The sequence below is a fragment of the Cuculus canorus genome, chromosome 7, assembly GCF_017976375.1.
Source record: "Cuculus canorus isolate bCucCan1 chromosome 7, bCucCan1.pri, whole genome shotgun sequence".
In the NCBI taxonomy this organism is placed as follows: Eukaryota; Metazoa; Chordata; class Aves; order Cuculiformes; family Cuculidae; genus Cuculus; species Cuculus canorus.
Window position 1 is genome coordinate 21,375,483 of NC_071407.1, and position 21,249 is coordinate 21,396,731.

A 21,249-nucleotide genomic window follows, 5' to 3' on the forward strand; every position below is an offset into this window, starting at 1 on the left:
GTCAGGATTTTTAATCATCTGTCTCCTCTCCAGTCATATAACATTGAGGTGGAGAGGACATTTGATTGACATATGTTAGTGTTTAAAGCCCTGTGGGTGAAAATATAGAGGTAGTCCTGTTAGATTCAGAAGCCCGGTGAAACACTACTACCAACTTAGCCAGTTAGCTAATCTGACATCATGAGCCATTAATAGTTACGTTTTCTGTGCTATTCTTAGCCAATTGTGCAGTCACCTTACAGTAGTCCTATCTCATCCATATTTCTCTCATTGGAAAAGTCATGTGGAACCATATCAGATAGCTTGCAGAAGCCAACATATACTGTGTCCACCTTACTCTTTAGCCACGAAGTCTTTTCTCACTGAACAAGTCAAAGGCTATCTCTTTTCCTAGTTTTAATTTGTCCATGTTGGTTTTACTGATCGCTTTGTTTTCCACAAAGTGTGCTCGCAAGAACTACTTAATTCACCTAACTGAAGCTAAACAGGCATCTTTTTTTCCTTATCCCCAGAGCCTGTGTTGATAAGAAGGATGCATTCTTGGCCTCTTTCCCTGAGACCCTCCCCGTTATTTCAGGGCATTTATCAAGGACCGAGGACATTCTGATAGAATTTTCACTAATTCCATAAGCTATGAATCAACTCATCCCCATTCCTGCTCCTTTTTTTTTTATACAGAGGGCTAGATTCCTGGCTAGTATAAGCATAGATAGGCTGATGACAGTGACACTTTACAGATTTCATAATAAACTGATCTGCCACCCTAGCATGGGTTTAAGTGAAACTGAAGAACGATATTTGTCAAGTTGACTGTTTTCTCCCTCCTAGCTATAATTTTCTCTCACTTCTGTTGAGCAATGACGCTGTTGTTTAATTAGCCCTTGTCAAAGTCCTTTTATGCCTCACCCTTTTATGCCTCTCCCTCCCCCATCACTATTACTTTGTCTCATTTCAGTGTTGTCTCTGAGCGGACTTGTCCCAGCCTTGTCAGGAAGTGATACATCACTTTCAGAACTGATGAAAACAACACTGGACAGGGAGAGGGATTCCCATAGCCTGTTTGCATTATGATTTCTTTCACCTCGGCTCTTAAAATCCTGGAACCTAGAAACTATCAGCTTGGCTGAGACAGTCTGTAAGTTATATATATAGTTGCTTCAGTGTGATTATTGCTTTTATCACCTTGAGATCTCAATTACTGGCAAAATTTTGGCTTGATGCCATTGTTCCCATCAGCCTTACACATCCTAAGTCACTCCAGAAGTGCACATACAAGGACAGGCTATAATGTGTGTGGCAGCATGTTAATAAAAAACACTAGCTGGGGCTCTGCAAGGATCATGGAAGTGTGAGCTCCCAAGAGAACTGCTGACACCATTTCACCAGCAGCTGGATGAGGAATGACCTCTGGCCGTGTCTGAGGAACTGTGACCCAGAGTCAAAGTCCCTGTGCTGACAATAATAACATAGAGAAGTAAAGTCTGTATAACTGAGAGTATAAAAAAGATGCTCAAAATGTTCTGTCATACGATGGAAATACTAGGACAAAAGACAGTAAATATCTTTTCATTGGGGATCACATAGAGCTTTCTTTCACTTTCTTTCCTCCACTAAGGATCTTTCCCCTCCCAGAGAACTGTATACACAGCTAGATTTATCTTGCAGTAACGTAAGTTCAGCTAAATCCACGTCTCTGTCAGGCTCTGGGGCAGCAGGATAGCAGTGAGGCACGAAGGAGAAGCAAGGCAGAGCTCTATCAGCCTTCCTTCCAGTGCTGCAGCCCACACCACTGAAATGCTGGACAACAGTGATGCGCAAGGGAATGATGGTGGAAGTCTCCAACAAGAATGCCTGTTTCTTGTGACAAGTTCTGAGATTGCTCAAGAAAGAGGGAAAAATTCATCCACACTATCCAAGACAGACAACATTAGCTTACAATCTCTTCTGCCTGAACAGATAATACATGAGCATGAAAATATCACATCACCGGTTTTGATAGAAGGTAAACTGAAGATGCAAGCTCAAATGCCATACTCCAGATGCAGAGCATTTATCTCACTGTTGCGTTCTTTAATAAATGCCTTCCAGGCTACAGAGAATTCAAATCTGAATTTTAGTTATTAAGTGGAGTGTTCTTAAGCAAACGCATACACCAGTGAATGGAAATTGATTTCCCTAGTGGAGGCAATTCCCAATGTAGCGTGTGCTGAGGTGCGATCAGAATCTCCATCTGTGATTCAGCCATGGAGGCTGCTGTACTTGTTTTCCTAGTAGCTGGCTGCTTGCTGAGTAGCAAGGGCCAAGGTTATTCAGCATTACTTTGTACTACTAGAACAGACTTCCTGTAAGATCAATAGTGCAGTCAATTAATTAATTTTAATCTCCTAGTTTGAGCAGAATGCTTTTCTATTCTACTTTAATGCGGGTAGGATGGGGACAGTTGACTACTATCCTAAACCTTTTGATCTTCTAGACTGCAACGAATGGCAAAAATGATGCTGAAAGCCAAGTAGAAAATGCAGTGCAGGAAGCTCAAACTGCCATTCCGGTACTTTATCCTGTTCACAGCTCCTGTGGCCCATACTGACTGTAACAGGCCAATAGTTGGTTTGCTGTGCTCACCCTCTCTGCAGAGAAACGTGACTGCAGTCACTCTTAGAAGAGGTAATCTGTATAGCTCTCCAGTGAATAGCCCACTTATAAATAAGCATCCTATCTCGTCAAGTAATGCTGCTGTACATCCGCTCTAAACAAGAAGGATTTCCTTTTCTGATATGGAATGTAGTAACTTTGATGACACTACACTGGCAGCCAGGCCCATATAAAGCAGAGGAGGAAATTTCCCCACCCGTTTTTCCCTCCCTTCCCCTACCATACATGGAGAGGCTCTTGAGTCCTGAGAACTAAAAATAGTCCATTGGATAAGTTTAAATTAAGATATTTTGAAGCACTTCTTGCACTGAAATACATTCCTACAGTGTGATAGTAAGTATGACTAGATGGATGTTCTGACAGGTCTGTTGTCTGCTAGCAAGTGGTATTTCCAGTTGTGACAAAGCCTAAACCCATTGTCCCTGGGAGATGATTTAGGATGGTGGTGAAAATGCAGTGCACCTTAGAGAGCACAGGTGGCTGGGGAGAAGCAGCCCTGGCTACAGGCAGATCCCAAGCATCTGAGAGTGAGGTGAGCAGAGGAGGGCACTGCTCTAAGAAGCTCTCATGAACAATTTCCATCCCTCTTCCTTTCTTACTTCTTTCCTTCACAGAGTTACTGACTGCTGATCATGAGTTTTGCTTTAATGGTTGCTGTGCTTCAGCATGATCAGGACATAGAGTTTTGCTTTCACATTTACTGCCAAGATTCGTAACCCAGGGAAATGCCAAGCTGGCCATGTGAGTGGCCATCCATGGCAGAGTTACTCTTACATAAGGACACCCATGGACAAACCTAATCCAGAAGGGGGAGAGCAGTAGAGGGGTAACAGAAGAAGAAAACATTATGTCAGTCTGCAGTGTTTCTGGGAACCCTACCTCTGGCTGGCAATAGAATTGCATCACCTCCTGCCATGGGATATTATTTTGCCATCAGAAATGCTCTGCATTAAATACATGGCTTTCCTGGGAGCCTTCAGTACTGACACTGTCCATAGAAATAAGTCTTGATATAAAGCAATTGCTCATCTACTGCTGGGACTATCAGGTGGCAGGGAGCAGCTGAACATGCCTTTCTCAGCATTCACTTCATACTTATATGTTATTCAAAGGGGGAGAAAAATAGCTTCATCCCCAGGGAGGCCGAAATTGCTGCTTTCTCTGCTGCCCTAAGGAAAGTGAATGCTAAAGGCTAGGAAGCAATAGTACAAGGCACCAGGTCAGCTCTACTGCAGAGCAGGGCCTGGTGTAAAGGACCCATCTGAGTTTGCCGTCTCAACACAGGGCAGAGCAGTGAGATGGTGCCCTGCCTGATGGAAGCAGCCTAGATTTGAAAGTCACTTCTATAGGATCCCTTAAGCAGAATAGAAAAAAGAATGTTTAGCTCAAGGAAAAGAGAAAAGAGAGGCTTAACAATTACCTTGCAATATTATGTGGTCTGGGGAAAAATGTCTTAGCATTTGGAGAAGAGAATTAGAAATTACAATCTGTGTGCTTTATTTCTCATTCAGTCTAGTAACTTTTCTGTGCCTCAGTTTCCCTTTCTATTCCTCAAGTAAATCACTTATTTAAAACCTGCTTTATTTCTAGGCTTAGAGAAGTGTTAATTAGTCAATTATACTGCAAACTAAGGTGTTCTTATGAAAACAAGTTTTTAATTACCTGGGTAACGTCTTGTTCTGTCTTAATAGTTTGGGTTTGAAATTCTCCATATGTAACAAACCAGGAAAGACATTCACAATTGAGGTCACTGCAAGTCCATCAACCCATGCACTACACTTTTTTCAGTGTACATTTTTCAGCACTTTATTCCATCTGGAGAGGTATTGACTAGAGAGGTCCCACTAAAAAGCACTGTTCAAAAGCTGATTTACCAGGTCCGGCCTGTCACTGCTGGCAGCCCTCCTCTGCCCACACCTAGAAAGGGATACATTCTACTAAAGCTCACCAGCTGCTGCCAGATGTGGACACCCTTCCTGCAGTAAGTGCCTGCAGAGAAAATATCCTCCCAAAGTCGATGTAGACAAGCCCCTCCTTGAGCCTGACAGAGTGAGAGAAATAAATGAGCTATTGACAAGACTCTTTTATGGCTATGCTGACTGAAAATGATCTCTGCTTGGTCCTTAATCGCATATAACACTATGTGCCTCTGTGCCCATGGAGAGCTGAGCTGAACTGGAACGCACACCCTGTGCTTAGACACACAGATAGCTAACGAGCAGACTAAGCTGCTTGAGATCTCTGAAAGGCCAGGCCTGGGAAATTTAACCTCCAACTTCTTTCCTGATACCATCATTTCTTGTGAGTCTTCTTCAGCCCCAAGCATTGACCTCCACCCTCTTCCCAGCACATATGGGTGCCAGAGCACAGCTGGTTGAGTGGCTGCAGCTTCTACCAGTGACTCCCAGATCTCAGACCCTTTCTTTAATCTGTTCCTTAGGATATCTTGGGTGAGGTAGACTCCAGTGCCAAAACTGCAGTCGGAAGCCCCAATCCCTATAGATCTCGCTTAACTTTGCTTCTTTCTTCCCAAGCTAGATTAGCTAACACACTTGACATTTGCAAGAATGAGGCTTTTGGAAGGAGATCCAGCATAGGAAGAGGGCATATGTGAGATGCAAGGTGCAGAGGACTTACTGGCCTGCTTGGCTTTCTCTGCATACGTGGTGGTTAGGTCTTCATCAATCGGGTGTTCTACTGGCCCCACCATGGGAATGAGATGGCGCTCTGCTCGGATAGCCTTGGTGGCATGGGGCAGAAGCATCACTTCTGGAGAAGGCTCCCGTCCCTCTGTCAATGGTGGCCGCAACTGTCCCTCGCTCTCTGAGAATGGAGTGTCTGTGCGGCTGCCAGGCGGGCAGGCAATCTCCCTCTTGGCCACCCCAACGGAGCTGGGCTCCTCAGGCTCCCCCTGCGCAGCAGCTTCTGGCATGCTCTCATAGCCACTCTGTTCGGACAGGGACACCTCATCCTGAGGTGCATCCACCTTGCTGGCAGTGCTGTCAGGTGGGGAGCGTGGACTTTTCCTGCGAGCTCGGCGGTGCTTCTCCTGGGCCACGTTGTCAGCATCGCTGTCTGTCTCGCCATAGTAAGCCTCGCTGTCTGGTGGGGAGGTGAGGCTCTCCAGGTGCCTCTGTGACCTCCGTGGCTGCAAGGGCTGTGTGGTGGCTGGGGCTCCTGCCGGTTCAGGGCTGAGTAGTTGTGTTGGGGGGCTGAGCGGGGACGGCGGCGAGAGCACTCGCTGCCCTGGAGAAGGGGAGCGCTGGAGCCGTGGGCCAGTCTGGTCCCCGCCAACTATCCTGTGGGGAGAAGGAAAATCAGTGAGCGAGGTCTGGTTGGTGTGGCTGGGCTCGAAGGAAACTCCCACGTGTGAGAGAGGAGTGAGGACTGAGCTGGTGTTTCAGGTGTCTTTCAGGTTGTACAGACACCCGAGCTGCAGACACCAGGGGCAGATTCATCTCTGACATAAGGTACACATTCTCAGCTTGATTTTCTGCTTCACGAGTCTTTGAGCATAAAAATCTATGAAGACAGCTTAATCAGCTCCCCAGGCATTTCTCCCAGGGAGGTAAATTCCTGCATAGAACGCATTTCCCACAACAACGGGATGTACCCTACAGCCTGCTGCTTGCCAGGGGCCTGCTGGTGCCTCAGCCGCTGCATTGCGCTCCAGCTGCTCCTGCAGCTGAGACCACACCATGGAGCTGTGTCAGCTCTGTGGATCCCAGCATCCCTCAGACTGCTTTGGTTCAGAGTGGGCTTCAAAGAAATCAGTGCTGTTTGTTTGCCCTGGCCTCTATGTGGGAGTAAGTAGCAAATACTTAGGAGAAAAAGGTCCGAGTGTCTGTTGGAGGTAGGACACTGCTGTCCTGTGTAGAAGCCCACCCTCACGTGTGTGTCCTGCTAGCTGTGGGACTGCTCCATGAGCTACTAGCATCTAGAGTTTGTCAACTACTACAGTCATGCCAGTCAGCCCAAGCCGTGGTGCCATTTGCCTCTGGCTTAGATAAGGCAACTCCTAGCCTGTAAGTCAGCTAGAAAACTAGTCTAGCATAAGGGCAGACTGGGGCAGTGAGCCTGACTGTGGACTGACAGGGGGAGGAAGAACTGGCTGTGCTGTTGGCAAAAGAGACAGCTCTATCCTCCTGCTCCTTGATGAGTCTGGACTTCAACAGTACTTTGACTCCAGACCACACTGATCAGGGGGAACTCCTTCCTTCTCTTGCCAGGGCCACCAGGGCTGGTTAGAGTGAGAAAGGATCCCTGCATATCTGCCTGCTGAGCATGTGGACAGGGAAGCTGGGCAGACAGCACCGCCTCTGTAAAGCTGTAGAATTCATGACTTGGATACCAATTCTGAACTGTGACAAATTTACACTCATGTCAAATGTGAATTTTGTGGAAGCTCAGGGTGTGGCTGTTTCTCTGTCAGTTTATTTTTAATAATATTTGCTATTATGAACTCTCACTGGGGACCAAACTCAAAGCTCTGCAAACAAAACAGAGCAGTCCTTCTTCTTGAAGTGTTTGGCCAGATAACTGAAAAGCACTGCTGCTTGTAAGGCAGTTTCTCTTGATCTGCACTGCCAGGTCACAGTCTCTCTCCCTCCCTTTTTCTCTCCCTCTTTGCACACATGCTGCAGTAGCAGACATACATGTATGACCTTGCATACTCCAGAGCCATCCAGCTACCTCTCTTTTCTGAATGGGGCTGATTGGTGTTTCCTCTGGGAACATAAATATGAAATGGGAATTAGAGACGTGATCAGAAAGCAATATTTGATGAGTTCTCCATTACCCCAAAGTGAAGCCAACTGTTTTCATTATTTCCAAACCATCGATGCTGGCTCCCAAAGGGCTGCGAGAAGCCTGACTTTGCCACTTTGCTGGTTCATAGTGTGCTGAATTTGGCCCATTGGAATTTGCCCAGGCACCTGTTGGCTGCACACAGGCTCCGATCGGGTGAGATAAGGCCTTGGCAAGGGACCAGGAGCTATTCTGGACACCTTGTGCAGAGCTCACTCATCCCACTTAATCACAGCTAGGGTATGGGGTGAGCACATCAGAAAGCACTGCACTTTCCCTGAAGCCAAGGGAAGAGCCTACATGCTCAGGCTTTCCTTCTCTGAGTACTGCCCATCTCTGTCTCCACTTTACCAATGCCAGCAACGAGCATTGGCTCTCCCTGCTGCTCACAGCACTCTGTCTGTAAAGGCTGTAAAAATCCCATCTCCCAGTCCCCTTCACAAGGGTTTCATTTGCTGGTCGGGCCTCCTCCAGCATGCACTGGGGCACTGGGTTAGCGTTAGCTCAGTTAGAACCAGGGACATTACTTGGACTGTTTCTGTGTCAAATTAGAGCCTGGACTCCAGTATTCTGCTGGACTAGAGGCTTTGCCAGAGACACTTTTTCCTGCAAAAAGGGACTCAGCCACACACCTCTGTGGAAGTTTGCACCCTATCAGACTGCAATACTGCTGTAGCAAACATTCAGGTAATCTTGTCTTGGCTCAGTTATTATCCAGTGTACAGTCAAACTCATTTAGACTGAAGAGTTATTTACCCAGAATGAGCTGGAGTCTGTGTTAATTGCTGAGAGACACTGCCCTACGGCATCTGCTTGCTTGGAGCCGGAATTGCTCATTGTTTGCAGCACAGTCCTCATACTGCAAACACTTCCTTCCAGCCCGAGGGGCCGGGATGTCTGGGGTCAGCTCAGCCCCAGGGCTAGGCACGCAGGAGAGCAGCACAGAGACAGCGCAAGACTTTTGGGTGGCTGCATGCTCACTATGGGGAAGTCCTCCTGCTACACCTTGCAGTATGGAAATCTCCAGAGGCTTCCTGCCTGCCTTTTTTGTGCTGGGCGCGGAGATTGCTGTGCCGGGTGAAGCTGCCCTGCTGCCCTTGCTATCACAGCACCAGCACTAGGGAGTAGGTTACCTTTTGACGCGGATGTTGAGCAAGCCGTTGGAGGAGTCAATGATCTGCATGGCAGTAGCATGGGAGAGGCCAGTGCATGACTTCCCGTTGATGGAAACTAGCACATCATTTTCCCACAGACCACCACGACATGCTTTGCTTCTCTTTCGGATCTGGAAGAGCAGAAGAGAGAAGATAGGAACAAAAGGAAGAACAGCAGGTGTTTAGTTTAGTTTAGTTGCTTGTCTCCTGTTGGCCCTCCTATTGCCCTTTTTCTGACAGAATAAAATAAGGTCTGAGATCACTGTGCTGCCAGAGTGGAGGACCAGTCCTCTTGGGTGAGCCTGTATACAGGCTGTGCCTGTATTCCTGTTAATTCCAAAAGTGATTCTGCTGAGCATAGGCCTGACCTGATGACCAACCCAATTTGAGTCATTCAGTGCAAATGAAAGACTCAAGAGCACCTACATGCTCTTCTCCTCTGGTTTCCTGAGTTGCTTAGGGAATCCAGTTTTCAGACAGGGAACAGGAACTCTTTCCAGACCATCGCTGTACATGGCTATGTGTACTTCTGCACATCCCTACTGTGCTTCCTTGGTATGAGCTCTGACACCCACAAAAAGCCCCTGCTGGTACCATCCCTGGGGAAGCTGACATCAGGAAGAGATGGTGGCTGGGAGGCACCTCCTTCTGTCAAGCATCTCTGTTCTATTGGCTTTGTCCAATTATTTTTGGACATCTTCATCAAGCGTATGGTGTCCTGTTATACAAGTGTAAACTTGGAGTAAATCTTTAGCCTTAACAGGAGCCATTCAGGATATGCATCGCTGTATCTGAGAATAGAGTCTGGGTCTCTAGTTCTAGGCTGTTCTAGTTCTAGTTCCTAGATCTGGCCTTACACGGCCATCTTACATCAGGTGTTTCCTCTCCCTGTCCATTACCCATCAGTTAAATGTCTTACTAAAACCTCCAATCCAACTTAGCCTTTCTGTTAGAGCAAGCAAGCAAACCAAATGCACACTCAGCCCAAACCCAGAGACCTCTCCCATACAGGCAAGCAATGAGAGAGTCTTACAGGACAGCTTGGCACCCATAACGGGCTCATTTTGCACATAAAAGAATAGCCGGCCAAAAACACCGGATCAGGGCAAATCAGGTGGTAAACGCGCTGCATTTGCAGATGCCTCTAGAATATTTCTCAGATCTTGTGGTTAAGTGAGAGACAAATCAGTGCAGAGCTGTCTCACAGAGGGTGCAGTGAATGAAGCATGGCAGATCCCTGAAGAGGTAACACAGAGCAAGGCACCTTCTCTCATACCTTCTATCCTTGCTGTTCAAGCAATCAGACTCAGCTATAACGTTGCCCAAACTATTTTGCCTGTACTCCCATGGCAGCTCCAGGAAGAGAAGTGGATGTGAGAGGATCACTATCCTCTCATTGTTCTTGCAGGGCAGGAGAGGAGCACGACAGGAGAATGCTGGAGCCCTGAGGAGGCCCAGGGCATGGCTGACTGGTGCCAGGGCAGGCCCCCTGCGTCTACAGGATGCGAGCACACCCGTGTCTCAGCTATGCTGGCTTATGTGGAGCAGGAGAGCACAGTGCTCCTCCCAAGTCAGCCCCACAGCAAGGCTGAGAGGTGCTGGGGGGAGAGGGCTATGCTCCGACTTGCATGTTCACTGGCACTTTATTACTCTGTTGCCTCTCCAGCTTGACCCCAAATTTTGCCTCCATGCTTAAAATAGGGATTGGCTCATCCCAGCTGCCACATCCATCAGCCTCTGTCATCCTAGTTCTCTCACTCCCTCTTCATTAATATCAGCCTGGAATGAGGCTGTATGGGTCTATGATGAACTACGGCTGAAGAAAGTTTTCTGCTGTTACCATATAAATGCTGCTTCTTGATACTCCCTCAAGGTTTGCCTGTGAACTGAGAAGAGAGAGCAGATACATTTTCCAGTGCTGCCTACCTATCCACCAGCTAATGCAGAGAGTTAGGAAGTTAGAGAGAGGTTAAAAGGAGGCTCTCCTTCTCTTATTCCCCAAAAGGCCAACTGCTGCTCCATGGTCAAGTGCTCGGTGCTCAGCACTGGATGGGAGCACGCATGCTGAGTACCTCTCCCAATTATGGAACGAGGGCACTGAGGGTTAAGGGCTGTCAGCAGTTGCTCAGAGCATTCCTCACATCCCATTGTACTCCTCCATGCTCACTGAAACCTACTGGATGTGGGCTGATGACCACACAGAGCACAGCCAGTAAGCTTCCTGCAATCCTTTGGCCCCGCAATACTGCAGGACTTTGCAGGCAAGTGTTTGGGATTCCCAGGCAGGGAGGGTCAGGCTGTGTCACAACACAGCCTGCTGCTGCTTCAGGAACCTTTAGATCAGAGCACACTGGAGGGATGCAAGATGCCCCAAGCAGTCTAAGCAACGTGAGCAGGCAATTGCACTTCTTTTGTGGGTAGTAAAGATGCTGGCTCTGGCTTAGTCTGTGCTCAGATTTTACCCAGGTGGCAGAAAACTGATGCACTGAAGCAACTATAGTTATCTCAGCGCTGTTGTGCAAGCCTGCAAAGCAGCTCTACAGTCCAGCAAAGGACTTCTACCTGTCTCCATTCCTCCTTGGAAAAACAGGACCAGGTCTCTTGCAGCGCAAGAAGAGACTTAAGAGTCTGGAAATAGCACATAAATGTTCCTGGCTGACAGTCTCCCATAGTTCTATAAATTCCTCCTTGAAAGTTTATGAATCTGCTTCATAAGCAGAGGAAAACAAACTATTCATAGCTTCATTTTAATGACAAACCACTGCCCTACTACATTTGCGAGACAGGAAAGCAAAGGGGTTAAAGGCAGAAGAGGATTATGCAGGGAGAGAAGGAAGAAAGCACCTCTGTGGGAAGGCTAGGACATAATGCACAACCGTGTCAGCAGGGTGCGGTGTGAGGAGGCTGGAGAGCCTCTGGATAGAGATCAGCACAAGCCTGTCAGTTCTTGTATGACTGCCAGTGCAGTGCTGAGAGGACTTTCAATGACAGTCCACGGCCTGCAGGTCTCGCTCGCAGCCAGGGCAGCACTGAGCCCTTGAGGCCCCAGACTGTCCATCCTGAAGGTCAGGCTACCCTCAGGTTCAGCCACTTGCTCCCCACATTCAAAAGATGCCCTCTCCCAGGCACCTGGCAAGCCACATGGAGCATCACTAACTGGGAGCTCCTGCTCGGGCTGCAGACAGGTTGGTAGGTGTCACCCGACAGCTATTCTGAAGAGATGGGAAAAGATGGGAAAAGCGGCATTTCAAAGTGATACCCTCTCTACTTCCTTTAGCAGATGCCTGGAGAGCATTCCTGTGTGAGTGAGAGGCCACACGGAGGGACCTTGACCAGTGGCCAGGGGCAGCCCCAGACTTGGCCTAGGGGATCGCACTGCCCGACCTCCCAGCCCACACTGTGGGGGCTGACCTCTCCTTCTGTGGGGAGCCCCACAAATCCTCTGAGCCTCTTGTAGCACACTGCCTTTTACACTAATGCTCCGTGTCTCAGTGGACACACTCCCCGCAGCACACCTTGGCTCACATAGAGGAATGTCCGGTTTTGATTTCAGCTGGGTTCAGGGAATCCCAGTTTCAGGACCTTACTGATTTATGCTACTGGAAATACAAATCCATGTGGAAAATGGGACTATAAAGCAATGAAACACATTTACTGAGAAGATTGTCTGTCTCACTGCCCTCTCAGCAGGACTTCTGCTGTCACAAATGAACTTCTGTCAGAGAGGTTTGGGGGTCTGCAGCTCCTAGGTACCTGTGCATGTTTTCTTTGATTACTTTGCCCTTGTCCTCTCATTGTTCATATTGAATAAGGCTGGAGAGAAAGGACAGAAGCAGGTGAAGGGAAAAGGAAAAGGGGGAAGGCAACAAATGAGGAGGAAGGGAAGGAGAAAAGATGTTGAAGGGGAGGCAAGTGCCAGCAGAGGCCAGGAAGGCCAGGGCAAGGGTCAGGCTTTAACAGAAATTTCCTTGCACAGCCCTGGGAGACAAAAGGACGTGCTAGTTATTGGACGTGTCTCGGGGGAATTCAGCCTGGCTTTAGGGAACAGAATGCGAGAGAGGAGGGGGTCAGATGCAACTTGGCGGTATCTGTCCTTCAGTAGGGGATATATTTAGATAGTGGTATGTAGGGTCTGAACACAGGCTGGAATGCTAAGAATAGAGTAATCCTGATAGAAACTCAGTGGTTTCACATCTTGCCTGAGTACAGCCCAGGGAACACATCTTGAAACTTTGCAGCCACCCTGCATGCTGGCCAGAACTGCCATCTTCCCTCTTGTGTCCCCAAGGCAGTTACAGGGATGGGCACTGAGCTGGGACAGAAGTGAGAGAACATAGGGCAGAATCATCCAGAGACATGGCTTCAGTCCTCCAGATCAGCACGACATGTTGGTACTGTGCTCTGATGGGCGGTGAGGGTATGCAAGCTCCAAACAAAGCCCTACTCAGAACAGAGGACTCTTTGCAGCTGCTATCAATTGTGAACAGCAGCAATCAAGCGTAATATGCCTTCACAGTGTTTATATACACTGAATGCACCAGGAATAGATGTAGCTCGTGTGGTTTCACCAAAACTGCCGACAGCCATCTGCCAAGACTTTCTTCCAGGATGCCTGCCGGCTAATGGGAAAATACGATGGCAAGACAAAGCTGCCCAGACTCTTCTCCTCTGCAAGGAGGAGAGGAAAATCTTTCTTAGCAGTATCCTTGAAACAGAAGCCTTAGACAACTTGTGGAAGCAAAAAGCATGAGGCAGCACAGCTGTGGCCACACAGCAGAGGAGAAACCATTCTGGACAGTGATGTGTGACAGACCAGGAGCCGACTTCACACTTTGTCAGAGGTATGACTGCTTTGTGTCCTCTTGAGGGAATGTAGGAAGCGAAAAAAAAGAATAAACACAGAGTGAAGTGGCTGGGGTGTGAAAAAGGAATAGTTTAGCAAATGGTTAAAGATTACGTGAGAGTAAACACAGAGTATAAATCAAGATTCTATTAGAGGGAATGGCACAACCACTGATCCAGTCCATCCACACAGTCTGCTTTCCATACTTGTTTCAGGAGGGAGTTCCTGTGTGAGGCCAATTCCCTTGCAGGTAGCTCCAAGCCCTGGTGACGCACAAGGAATTGTGAACCAGATCATTAGCTGATACAATCAGCAATGGTGATTTATGGCTGTGATAATATGGTTTTCTGCTTAGGCCACCTTCTTACCCTTGTCCTGGAGGTCCTATGCCCCATCTCTGCCAAGAAAGAAGGGCAGAACTTCCCTTCCAAGCTCTGCACCTTGCACACCGCTGTCCCAGCACTGTGCAGAGCTTGCAGCTTCTCAGCCAGACAGCAGCCCAGAGCTCCCCACATTCTCCTGGCATGTGGTGACTGCTGGGCCCAGCTGCTCCTTGGAAAGTTCCACTGGCTCCGCAGCCTGCACTCCCTCGCTAGCAGCCAAGGGTGGCACCTGCCTAAGTGCCAACAGGCCATAAAACATATTCAGGAGCCCTCCCAAAGCTGCTTGAGGCTCCCCTTCTACAGCACTGGCAGTCATATTCGGCCCTCCAAAACCAGCACCAATGAGTGCTGTGGACTGGGCTGCCAAGCAGTGCTTTTTTAGCTGTGACAGTAAACATCTGTGAAAACAGATGAAGAACAGCCTGCCTGCTGAAAGGAGGAGAGGAAAGGAAGGTGCTTGCTGATCTGGAAGCCCTCAGACCTATTTGGGTTAGAGCTGGCACCTCTAGCAGGAACAATGTCACATGAGCAAAGGTGAGCGGGACAGAGCAGCCAGGCCATGGGTCACAGCAGCCAGTGACAAAGCACACATGCAGCAAGGACATCTGGCAAAGGAGACAGTCAGACAGAGAACTGTGAGCAGAGAAACAGAGAAAGTGGAGATATGTGAGAAAGAGACAAAAAGGAGGTTGTAACGGACTGCTCTTAAACAACAAAACAATTCTTGGTTAAGAAGCTATACAACCCTGCGTCACTGCTTCCCCAAACAATGCAATCTCTTGCTGTAGGGTATTCGTACAGAACAGGGAACTGAGAGGAGCATCTGGAGATACCAGGGCCAGACCCCTGTTGTGTCAGATGTCATAGTGTTTCCTCCAGCCCATAAACAGCTAGCAAAAGGTTTTCTGTTCTTTTTCTAGATCAGAAAGTCATTGCTGACCTCCCTGCTTAGTTGTTTTGAGCACATTTGATTGGTGACATGCTGTCCTATATTAGAGCAGTGCTGCTGGTACTCGCCCAACATCTATTTGTAGACAGCAATCTATCTATCAGCCTTTTGCTGGGTGAAAAAGCCTTCTCTCCTCCTCCCCTTTTCTGTAGCTGCTCTACCTTAAATTAATTTTTCTTGGAAGTGGCTGGCTCCACAGGTGTGTTGGTATTTCAAGTGACTTTCCACTCGTGCATTACACAGTAACATTAGTGCATTCCTGTCTCAGTTAGATATCACTACCAGAGGCTCGGTTTTTCATGTTTGCCTTTTTTTCAGAGATGAATCATTTTGCTGGCTCACTACCTTCATGTGATGCGCTAATACGGTCAGGTCTTTCTCCTCTACTATATGTAGCAGCTGGAAAACCAGAGGTACAAGTGCCTTCCTTGCTTTTTATAGTAAACATCTGGTTTTCCCTGTCATGGCATAAATCCTGTTTTGCAGCAGTATCCCTAAAGGCAGCTCTGCATGCACTTGCACAGTCTTAAAGCTGCTCTGTTCATCTTTGTAAAAATTATTTCCCTGCTATACTTCCATGTTATGTTTCCGCTTTGGTTGACGATGGGCTTCGTGCTTATGTCCTGCTTCATGACTTCTCTCAGAGGAGCTGTTTTACATCTTGTTTAGTTTCAAGGGCATTTGATTCACATATCCCTACCGCAAATAACTCCTCTAGAAATCCAGGAACTTGATGGTATTCTTCCTTACTACTCTCTTTTCAGAATGGGGGAACCTTCTAATCGTTCATAGCTTTTCTTTGCAGGGAATGCTGTACATGTCAGGACCATACACGTTTCCCTCAGCCTTTCTGAAATAAAAATGTGTCCATCTGTGGATCTTTTTTGTTTCTTGCTTTTATGCTTGTTTTCTTTCTTTCCTGATGACTAAGATTTGTTGTGTTGTGGTGCCCTGTGCACCACGACTACCAACCTATACCAAATCAGTTTTATTTTCATAAGGGTAGTGTAAAATGTCACTACACTTTATTTGCTTTGCTGGGTAAGAGTTAAAAGATTAATTAGGAATCACAATGAGCCCTATATGAATGCACAGTAGTTTGACTGATTTCACTTAAAAGGATGTTGCTGTATCTAAGAACAAAATGGAGATTTCCTCTTCTTTTCTAGGTTTTTTACTCTTTATTTTCTCCTCTATTTGTTTCTCTAGTTCTCCATATTCCAATCCTTTCTAATTTCTGCAGAATTATTCATGTTCTCTGTTGATGCTTGATCCTGCTGAGCATATCAATGTCTGTTCTCTCAGCTTACTCGTTACTGAGTTGATATTTCAATAAAACTCAAATTTAAAAATCATCTATTCTTTCTCACTGAGACCTCCCCAAATGCTAATACATTTTCTTTTTTGCTTCTTCCTTTGTCTCACCCTCCACTCTTAGAGTATCTGTTTTTGTGGGACTGAATTGTTACGGTTCTCCTTGCATATATTCATCAGTATGGTATCCTTCATACATACATGAAATTTTTAGCTCCCAGACACTGCAAATGATTGTTTGGGTGGAACAAAATAGTATGTACTCTTGTAGGCAAGTTTAAGATGAAAGGCATAGACATTTGCAGTTACAGACCTGGAACCAGTCAGTTGGCATTGGTACTAGCATTTCAGTCTCACTTATATTACATAAATGTGACTTTTTCCTTGATACCCTCTGGGCACTGCTGGAAGAAACAACGTGTGCTTCCCTGATCCTGAGGCAGGCAGAGCTGGTTTGGCTCCATGAGGTTACTGGAACTCAAGGGTAGGTATGTATTATTCAAGAGACTGTGCACAACGTATAGAATTCCACCATCTTGCTCTAGGCTCTGAACCCATAACACACAGGACTCAGATGGCACAGAAGCTCTGTGGCAGCTGGATCCAGCGTGTGAAGATCCAGCTGCTTTTCTACTGCTTTACGGTGGCCGGACTGAGGTTTAGGACTGACCCTTGCTTGCTCAAATGGTTTCTACTACAGCTATGCATCTTTTCAGTTTATAGAAAAATGGGTTCATACCCCACTTCCAACACACTCATTTGCTTTATTTAGTTGCAGCTGGTTGGATATTTTGCACTAGGACAGATGGTTTAAAACACATGCTCACTGTATGTTCTGAATTAGCTGCCACTTGAAAAAAGACAATAACTTAAGCCATCATTGTAAACAGCTTATGACATAACAATCAAGTAGAGGCCCACCAGTGTGTTTGACATCAGAGAACGATGCTGAAAACATTTTAATATCCTTAAATAACATCAAAAGAAAAAAAAAAAAAGCAGACAGCAGACCTGAAAAACTTTCAGGGAAAATAAAAAGATACCAAGAACAGCAATTAGTGATTGATTTTATCATAATCTCCATATAAAGAAACAAGAAAAAGAAGGTGATTATGTAAATTTTAGAAAGAAGGAAGGCAAGAAGACCTGTGACTGTAAACTGATCAAGTAATAAGACAAATTATGCTGAGCTTTGTAATAGAACTAGAGCGACTCAAAAAGGAAATCCTACTTTGTGCAATATTCAGTCTTTGTAATGCCTGGCTGCTTCATGTTACCGAATCTTCATTAACAAACCATACAGGATTCAGTCAGACAAGTAAAGCATTTGGTGCTCACAAATATCTGTTTATGGGCAGGGTAAAACACCAGGACTATCAATTCTTATTGACTTCACACGGCATGCTGATAATCAACTGGGATGAAAGAATTTCCCTCTGCATTGCATTACCAGCAAATGAGATGTATTGGTGAAGTTTACAACTTCCCCTGAAACACTGGCAGGAAACACAAAAGGAACAGGAAGCAGGAGATGGAGTGACCATTAACCTAGTTTGGTCCAGCAATTCCAGCATCTCTACATAACTACAATGTATATCATTTCTAGATAACATATTTGTTATACTTGATTCCTTCCCACTTACTAGGCATGAATTAGCTTGTTATTGCTCTTTTTCATCTAGAAAGGTATATAGAATCAATTTGACTCAGCATCCAAGGGGGGGGGATCTTTCCTTAGTATTACTACTATGACTTTTCTAGCCTAGAAGTTGAAATTGCCTAAAACAACAGCACTGTCTTCCCTCGAGACACTAAATGCATTCTCTCAGGTATCTCCTGGCACCTATTGAAAATTCATGCCTGTAATTTCTATCACATTTTCTCCAGTTTCATCCATGTTCCTGTTCTGTCCTTCCTCATTCTGTCCAAATAGGTTTTGCTGTAAGAACCAAAGCACTAGTATTGTCGTTCTACTAAGCAACAGCTTTCCTGGTCTCATATGAACAGTTCTCTTTCTCCAGCAAGTCTTTTCTTTGACAGCCATCAGCTTACTCAAAGACCCTCTCATTTATCTCATCTGCCTCCCCCCGGCCCAACACATTCTTCACCACACTGAAGAGCATCATGTTGTTATCTGAGCTCATCTCTGCCAAGCAGGCTGAGTGCCACCTCCCTCTGGTCATCCTTCCCAGTGCTGCCTATTGGCACAGACCTCCTGGATGGAGGCTGAACAGAGCCAACTGCTCATCTGCATGAGTCCCAGCTCTAACAAACCAAGAGAGAAACAGACAATGCTGCCCTGTTTCTCTGTGCTGTATTCTGTGGCCACAATCCCTGGTCAGCAACCTTTAGCGATGGGACCATTTTCCTCTTTGGCTCTTAAAATATCCAAACAGACAGTGCTAATGTTGTTAGAGGTTTGGAAGATGCTTTGCAAGCAGCATTTTGGCCCAGACTTCATCCTGCAGGTGTCAACAGCAGAAGCCTGACTGCAGAAGAATGAAGAGTTCGTCTTCCGATTCAGAGATCTGAAAACTGAGATTCAAACTTCTACTCTGCATAGCAAGAGGAGGGCAGTTTGGTTACTCCATGACTCCTGGGGGGTTATTCTCTTCTAAGCAGTTTACGTTCAAGTATGATCTTAACTGGGTTCCTGGGAAGGATCCGTAAATCTTTTCTTTGGAGGCTGTTTAGATAATGTAGCCCTTAAGACAACAAGTATGTATGGTCACCTGGATGCTATTAAATTCTGGACAATAATAGCCCAAAATGATAATTATAAAAGCAATTTCCTGCTTGAAGAATGATGTATACTTTGAGCCTCAAATGGATTTGTATCAATTACATTATACACAATGTCCAAGTATTGTAAAATATTGTAAATTGCTAGACTTAAAGTCTGACATCCAGCTCTGGATGAGTGCTACTTCTAGTTAATACCTATCTGGAAGCGCCACTTCAGCAATATTCCATTCACATTAGGGTGCAACTCAGGCTAGGTAATGGCTGGTTCTTGATGCTGTTCAATCCTAATTAATCTTGATCAGACACTCAATATCTCCTCCATCTTCAGTCCCTGTTTCTTGTCTACTGGGGGAAAAACCAGTGCTAAAATAACCTAGACCCTATAGAGTTTATGTGGCCATTGAAAATCCCATTTTCAAAACCATTGATGCCATATTCCTGTTTCATGGATATTGATTCTTCAGCACCTGATGCTCTATGAGCGTGCCCAGAAGTTGTTTTCCTGGAGAAAAATCATCTTTCTCTATGTAAGAAACACCCACCTCAGAGCCAAGCCATGGGATTCCAAAACATTTGGCAGAAGCTACAGACAAACCCTCCTTGGCCTGGGATGAGCCAAATGACACAGAACACTGCATTTTAGAACACTGTCAGAGGCATGGTCTGCTTAAGGTAACAGAAGGAGCTGGGCATAGCATGTGTTCATTTCTGCTGCTGGGTGCCTTCCAGAGAGACATCTCAAGATCTCATTGTGTCAAGGCTAATGCAGCTCTCTAACAAAGAGAGAAGGGGTTTTTTTTTTCACCTATTTTTTAAACTACTCAGTAGTTTATATGAAAGGAGAACAGTAACAGCTGTTTATCAAAAGTACTGCAACTCAAGGTTCATGTTTATTTCCTTTTTATTATTTCATCTCCCATCCAAAGTTTTTCTTTAACACTTGAAATGGAACCAATATTTACTGCTTAGAGCATCAAAACTATTCACTTCAGACAGTATTGAGACAGTGTCACCAATGGAAAAGACCCTAAGAAGCCTTTTGTCTGTTTTGAAAGCTGGAACATAGTAATGAATTGTTAGGGACATTTGAACTCAATTACAAATATGGCTCCTGTTGCTTTGATTTAAATGACTTTTTCTTTACTTCAATGATTTAAACAACTACTGAAGCTTCCATATTGGAACACTTTTTCCACACTGTTGCTATGGTTTTATCTCTGCTGACAACTGGGGAGAGTTGTACAGATTATGAAGTGTCCAAGCTGTACAGACCGGCACTGAAGCAGCTCCTCACCTGACACTTGTCTCTACTTCAAAAGCATTTATTTCAGGACTTGTATGATCCCAACCCCACACCCTGCTTGACCATTCCACCCAAGATCTGCTGCCACAGTAAGGAGTTCCTGCATTCCTCAGCTGTAGTGAAAGATGCCCAACTCAGCAGGGATACCCAAATTCAGTAGAGACACTCTACCCTCACAGTTCACGCTTCGAGGTCCTACCTTTGACACTTGGAGGGGTCTTTTCTGCTCTGACCCCCCTTGCAGCCGGAAGCCCCACGGGGCACCTCCAGACAGAGTGATAAGCATTTCTTCTTCAGCTCCCATTATTTCTATGCTCTGAATAGTTTGTCTTCCCAACTTCAAAGCAGGCTCCAGTTCTTAACAGACAGTATCTTCTACTCCCATCTTCACAATTCACAACACAACTCTCCAGTCCCCCAAAAGGCCCTTTGCTCAGTTTCTCCTCCAAGTTCACACACACACTGGAGGAGAGCTGAGACTGTCAAGCCCAGCCTTCCCTGCTCTTCTGGACTCTCAGCTGCTGCTCTGCCTATGATTAGACATTGGATTCTGCTCTTGGTAAGGGGCCAAAGTTGTCCTACACACATGTCATGTCAATCTCACCCTCAGTGCCCCTCCTCCCAGACCGAAAATAGCGCACCTCCTGTGTCTCCAGAGCTTTGTCTGACACTCTGAAACCTGGAAGCATTTCAATAAAAATTTTATTTCCACTTCTCATTCCAAATGCAAATCCTAGAGCCACCCAGCACTCAGGACTCATTAGTATGTGTTTCAGGCAAGGACATGACACGGGTGCAAACTTGTACAGAATCAGGTGATTGCACCTCTCCCTCAGAAAGAGAATAAAACCAGCCTGCAGGCAGTGTGCTCTCCACCTGTGTCTCCTCTGTGCAGTGTTACCACACAGAAGCACTGTCTGCCTGCCCCCCAAACCAGTCAGAAAGTAGATGTAACGTGCTGCCTCTGCAGCATGCGGCTTCCCAACATCCACTACAGCCACTCCTAATGTTAGACGCTGGGACCAGAATAGCCAGGATTAGTGACACATATGGGAGTCAAACAGTTCTCTACAGGGCATTGCACGCAGATTCCTCAATGC

The 21,249-nt window shown here is 46.2% G+C and overlaps 1 protein-coding gene across 1 annotated transcript in view; it reads right to left on the bottom strand.

The window, feature by feature from the left end:
• SYNPO2L (synaptopodin 2 like) overlaps window positions 1-20,672 on the bottom strand; it is a 33,668-nt gene extending 12,996 nt beyond the window's left edge. The window contains exons 1-3 of the mRNA XM_009570729.2: window positions 20,349-20,672; window positions 8,592-8,743; window positions 5,290-5,951 (exon numbers count right to left, since the gene is read on the bottom strand). Coding sequence (XP_009569024.1) covers window positions 5,290-5,951; window positions 8,592-8,743; window positions 20,349-20,453 — 919 coding nt within the window. The 5' untranslated portion in view covers window positions 20,454-20,672. The remainder of the gene's footprint in view (window positions 1-5,289; window positions 5,952-8,591; window positions 8,744-20,348) is intronic.
• Between the last annotated feature and the right edge of the window lie 577 nt (window positions 20,673-21,249).